Genomic DNA, 6,207 nt, shown 5'->3' on the forward strand with positions numbered 1-6,207 from the left:
TAACAGCGCAGGGTCAGTGGCTGTAAAAAGATTCTAACCGATAGGGACCAGAGACAAGCGTTAGGTCTGTCAGTTAAATTTGTAAATCGAAGGGGACTGCAGTCAGCTTCGGTTTACATATAACGTTTCACAACTATGCAAAGGTCCTGCATACAGCACACAGTTCTAATCTGCCAGGAAGTTTCATACAAGCGCACACTCCGCTACAGAGCGGTAATTTCATTTTGGCCAGTAGTTTTCAAGACGCTTATGTTATAGTCTAATGAGCTGATGTGTTTCCTCTTCTCAGTTGATGCACTGCGTAGAGCGCACTTTCAGCCCACTGTGTGTGGAGGCTGTATTTCAGCGTGGAAGGTGTTTTTTGATGTTTTCAGGGTGATGTCAGTGCTTGGGGCCACTCATTCAGTTTATCGTGAATATGGCCAGGATGGTCACTTGAACTTTGTCCTTAACCAAGTAGTACCCTTTATTCCGTGTCACTGTAATTATTGCTCTTTACTTCCCCATCTTCCTGTTCGCAGAGTGCACGCACACGTTGTAGGTTTGACCAACACTCAAGCACCGTATCACTCACTGGCTGCGGAACTGTATCATCCGACCTCATTCACATAACAGTTTCAGGATTATTTGGAAGAGAGCATGAAATGAAGCAAACATAATACCCACAATTTGGCTGCTCAGTGGGATGTGATCATCAATGAGCAGTTGCAGCTGGGTAAGCATACAGGAAGACACTTGTGGACTCTGTTACTCATCGAACTGGAACCATGACAGAGACCACTTGTTGTGGTAGACTGCGTTAGTGTGATGTTTCCTGGGATGACCAATACTTTTTCCGGATTCTTAGCGTATTGCGTTTTCGATAACACATGCACTTGAATAAACTTGCGCATTCGTGACTGCTAATTACATCGTGTCAAATAACAGGGCACAATCATGTCGAATTATTTGGGCATGTTACGAGTGCAGCGAATAGGGAAACTCTGTTTTTCTGACGAACAACTGGACTTGTTAACTGATCTCGACATATAACATCAGGTTCTCCAGATGTTTCGAGGTTAATGTCAGGCACTTTTCTGCCGTGTTCGGACTGTTTGTTGTCATACCGCCTATCTGTTGCAGGTGTTCGTGCACCTTCCAGGATCGACGACTCTGTTCGACTACGTGCAGCGTGACTGCGTGCCAGACGAGCTGGGAGGCACTGCCGGACCTGTTGATAACTTTTCCTGTAAGCAGCTCCTCTAAAAGTTCACCAAACAAATTCATCAGCGACTGCCTAGCACCTGTATTTTATAGACCATCCCGCTGCTTATCCAAATTATTCCAGTTGGCCTGAAGTCGTTTCAGATCGCCAAACAGATTACGCACAGGTTTCTAATTCCTTATGGAACAAAATCTTTGCCACCACTGCTTTCATATTTTTAGGAGAAAGTATTACTTTGCAATACACGAAACAATGTGTTTAAATATACAGAAGGCATCATTTTTATTTCCTCGCATTGTATAAACATCTTTTCACGGTTGTTCATCTCATGGAATGTCTACATCAGGGCAGCGAGGAATTCACCTCGCAAGCCACGCCTTGGCGCGCAACCCATAGATCTCAGCGTGAATCAACACTTTCCACAGATCCACGACACCATGTCTGAGTGCGACGAAGGCGAGGAGGGGTAAACAACGAACGTTCCGTATTTAGATAACAATGCAGTCGCACTGCATATGGCTTGGATTCAAATTATATACTTCTCAACAACAAAGATCAAAAAGGAAACAGATATCCAGTATTATTTAATTACTTTCGACGCAATGAAGATGTGATACAATATTTTTCTTATACAAACTGCAGGCATACAAACAGATGAGGACAATTTTACTGATTTTCGCACTCAGGTTTCCACGTAATCGTGAACTATTTAACATCGTAATCGTAGAAATGTGTTCCACACACATATGCTGATCGAAATACACACATCAAAAACAGTTTTGCATCACCCCGATTCCCAGAACTCCTGAAGATATACGTTGACTGTGGATATTGTATCACAGATACAGTCCCTTTCACTGTTCAGAGATGCCACTGAACCAGTCCAAAGATGTAAACAACCTTGCATGAGCAGCGCCTATTAGTAGGCGGGGGTCTGAAGGCCGATCAGTTCCAGTCATTCCACCAGAAAGGGAGTACACGGCTTGTGTTATCTGTAGTTGAACCATACCTAGACGGTCAGTACCTCGGTTCGATAGCGTCCCCATGTTACTTTGAGCCAGAATGGGCTCTCAACAAGGGAAGTGTCCAGGCGTCTCGTGGTGAACCAATGCGATGTTGTTTGGACATTGAGGAGATTCAGAGATACAGGAACTGACGATGACGTGCCTCGCTCAGGCCGCCAAGGGCTACTACTGCAGTGGATGTCCGCTACCTACAGATTATTGCTCGGAGCAACCTCCACAGCAACGTCACCATGTTGAATAACGCTTTTCGTGCACCCACAGAACTTCTTGTCACGACTCAAACTGTGTGCAATAGGCTGCGTGATGCGCTACTTCACTCCCGACGTCCATGGCGAGGTCCATCTTTGCAACCACCTCACCATGCATCGCGGTACAGGTGGGCCCAACAACATGCCGAATGGACAGCTCAGGATTGGCATCACGTTCTCTTCACCGATGAGTGTTGCATATGACTTCAACCAGACAATCGTCGGAGACGTGTTCGGAGGCAACCCGGTCAGGCTGAACGCCTAAGACACACTGTCCGGCGGGTGCAGCAGGGTGGAGGTTCCTGCTATTTTGTGGTGGCATTATGAGGGGCCGACGTATGCTGCTGGTGGTCATGGATGGCGCGGTAAGGGCTGTAAGATAGGTGAATGCCATCCTCCGACCGATAGTGCAACCATATCGGCAGCATATTGGCGAGGCATTCGTCTTCATGGACGAAAATTTGCACTCCCATCGTGCACATCTTGTGAATGACTCCCTTCAGGATAACGACATCGCTCGACTTGAGTGACCAGCATGTTCTCCAAACATGAAAACTATCGATCATGCCTGGGATAGATTGAATAGGGCTGTCAGTATGGACGACGTGACCCACCAACCACTCTGAGGGATCTATGCCGAATAGCCGTTGAGGAAGTGGACAATGTGAATCAACAGTGTCTTGATGAACTTGAGGACAGCATGCCACGACTAATACAGGCATGCATCAATGCTAGATGACGTGCTACTGGGTATTAGAGGTACCGGTGTGTATAGCAATCTGGACCACCACCTCTGAAGGTCTCGCTGTATGATGGTACAACAAGCAATGTGTGATTTCCGTGAGCAGTAAAAAGGGCGGAAATGATGTTTATGTTGATCTTTATTCCAGTTTTCTGTACAGGTTCCAGAACTCTCGGAACCGAGATGATGAAAAACATTTCTTGATTTGTGTATTATAGCATTTTTGCAAACTCATTGTGGAAACGTGGAACCATGCCTAAGGAAAAGAATGTAGGCACCCTGGGCAGTTTTAACTTAAACCGATTTGTCTTCAAATCGGGAATCGGTTTGGATATTAATGATCTACATCAGCAGATGCACAGGGGCACTTTCGACTGAAATGTCAAACGGTCTTGAAAACAGATGTGAGGTTAGCAGTGTCCAAAAACGTTTTGGAAACTGCACTGGTAATTATTACAAGGCCGTAATACATTCTTCAATCCAAAAGTTAGTGAACTTAGGGAAGTGGTCTTTGTTACTCTCAATTTGTCCTTTGATTTTCCTTTTAAATGCATCCCCTCGTAATGAGGATCAGAATCTTAGCAGTGCATTAACAAAAAAAAAAAAAAAAACATTGTGACTCAACTTCACATGGTGAATTAATAACCACACCCTACACATAGATACCAAAGTTAAATACTAACACTCTCAAGCGTATTTCATCACTGAATTAAAAGCCAAATATTTTCTTAAAATAATATTACCGGCGCTGCATCTCTTAGAAATAGTTGTTTAACTATCTTTAAAACTTATTAATGATAACTGCAACCGCCCTGACTCTATTAGGGATCAGTCAATCCAGAATGAATACAATTCAAGGACTAACCGGTGGGATGTCCATTTTTCCTTCCCTTTTTTTCACAACGGCGGGCATACACGAAGTGCTTCGAGAATGCGATAATATCACTGGCGGCTCAGGCACAAAATGATTTTTTAAAATTATTATTAAAATGAATTTTTCCCACTTGTCTCCATAATCCCATCCCTCACAACTCTTTAATATTCATCATTCTAGTTTTAATTTGAAAGTAGTGTTTTTTAATTTGAAATTAATGTTTTAATGGGTAATATAAAAGCTTACGTAGCTAGACCATTAAAATGGTCTGTGGGAACACTTCCAAAACGATGTAACACATATCTGTTGCACTTGAGTTCACAATTTACTCGAAGACTGCAAAATGCAAAATGAATTAACTACTGAAGTACAATTGCTGTGACTCACTGTTAGAGAGCCTTTTCTTCTAAAATTGTATTCTTCGGTATTTGTCGTTCTTCCGATATCACAGAGAAGGTCCAGAATTATTGAGCCACTTTACTGGCAACAGAGACATAATAACTGAATGAGAACTGACAAGCACTGCTTCAAACAGTTGTAAATGTTATCTTGATGGTAACTCTCCTGAAAATGTAGCCCTTATGACACGTTTGAGCACTACAATTTTGTGAATCAGTGTGTTCTGAATTGTTAGGTCAGACACTTCTAAGAAATAGATTACGATGCTAGTTACAAAATTCATTTCGAACCGATATCCATAGCAAAAACTGCTTTGCACGGTTTACCCAGCATTAGTAACAGTTACGGAAGAAAATTAACACTTGTCTCCTCAAGAAAATACAAACAGTGCTACGTAACGACTTTGATAATAACGATGTCTCAAATTACTTCGTACGTACATACAGGAAAGCTACTGAATACCAGAGTTAGCAGCACTCCGTCTTCAGGCCACAAGTGGCCCATCGGGACCATCTGACCGCCGTGTCATCCTCAGGTGAGGATGCGGATAGGAGGGGCGTGTGGTCAGCACACCGCTCTCCCGGTCGTTATGACGGTTTTCTTTGACCGGAGCCGCTACTATTCGGTAGAGTAGCTCCTCAGTTGGCATCACGAAGCTGAGTGCACACCAAAAAAATGGCAACAGCACATGGCGGCTGGATGGTCACCCATCCAAGTGCCGGCCACGCCCGACAGCGCTTAACTTCGGTGATCTCAAGGGAACCGGTGTATCCTCTGCGGCAAGGCCGTTGCCATGAATACCAGAGTGCTTGTGTAAATTTGAAAGCTGAATTGTTCTTTCTGTTTCAGACAAACTTTTGGATATGGTCAACCGTGAGTGGCTTCTGGAAAAGGACAAGTACATGTCAGACGAGAGCAAACGCCCCCCCGAGAACCGCTATGGCGACACCTACGGAATCGCAGGCTCGTTTAAAAAATTGTCCGTAGACTGAAACAAAACTCTTCTTTTCAAGATAGAGAGACTACATTTATGTACACGTGTATATACCGTACGGGATTACCTGTAGCCAATAATCTGAAATAAACAGTTTCTACTAAATCTCTTAATACTAGTTTCATTTTACTATTTTTTAGTTTACTCTTTTTTTAACATATTGTTTGTATCAATACAACGGCTTTTCACTAAGTTAATCATCTTCTTCGAGACTACGACGAACTCTTCTACAGGTGTTCAGCACAACTGCCTTTCTAGAGTTCCCGACAGTTTGAAGGATACAGTTTTAGTTTCTGTAGACCTTCACATTGCGTTTTGGCATAATGCTAATGTTCGATATTACCTCAAGGACTGTGTGTATAGACTTGTGTATACATATGTTTGTATCATTCTTATTTTTTCATGTACAACGGTACATTAAAACAGTATGAAATAGTGTCTGATTTACCAGATACGAAGCAACAGTATTTTCACTTTTATTTTGAGGCTGTCAAGAATTTCTTGCTTCTCTCTTTTCCAGTATCACAGTTTTCTGTATAAACTGCTGTAGGGGTGCACAAAACTTTGGAAACACCGAACACGCACCGCCTTACCGCGGCCAGTACGGTGTGGGAAACCCACTGGCCTTCAAAACAGCTTCCAGTCGTCTTTGAAAGGATATAATCAGCTTCTCTATAGTTTTCAAGACAATCCTGTACCATTCTTCCTGTAAATTGTTGAC

The 6,207-nt window shown here is 43.1% G+C and overlaps 1 protein-coding gene and 1 pseudogene across 2 annotated transcripts in view; one reads left to right on the forward strand and one right to left on the reverse strand.

Annotated features, from left to right (window-relative positions):
• LOC124612314 (clavesin-2-like) overlaps positions 1-5,599 on the forward strand; it is a 46,064-nt gene extending 40,465 nt beyond the window's left edge. For both annotated transcript variants that reach the window (XM_047140437.1, XM_047140438.1), the window contains 2 exons: positions 1,123-1,228; positions 5,342-5,599. In XM_047140437.1, coding sequence (XP_046996393.1) covers positions 1,123-1,228; positions 5,342-5,484 — 249 coding nt within the window. In that variant the 3' untranslated portion in view covers positions 5,485-5,599. The remainder of the gene's footprint in view (positions 1-1,122; positions 1,229-5,341) is intronic.
• On the reverse strand, positions 5,169-5,285 carry LOC124614100 (annotated as a pseudogene).
• Positions 5,600-6,207: the final 608 nt, after the last annotated feature.

Source organism: Schistocerca americana, chromosome 4, assembly GCF_021461395.2.
Source record: "Schistocerca americana isolate TAMUIC-IGC-003095 chromosome 4, iqSchAmer2.1, whole genome shotgun sequence".
Classification (NCBI taxonomy): Eukaryota; Metazoa; Arthropoda; class Insecta; order Orthoptera; family Acrididae; genus Schistocerca; species Schistocerca americana.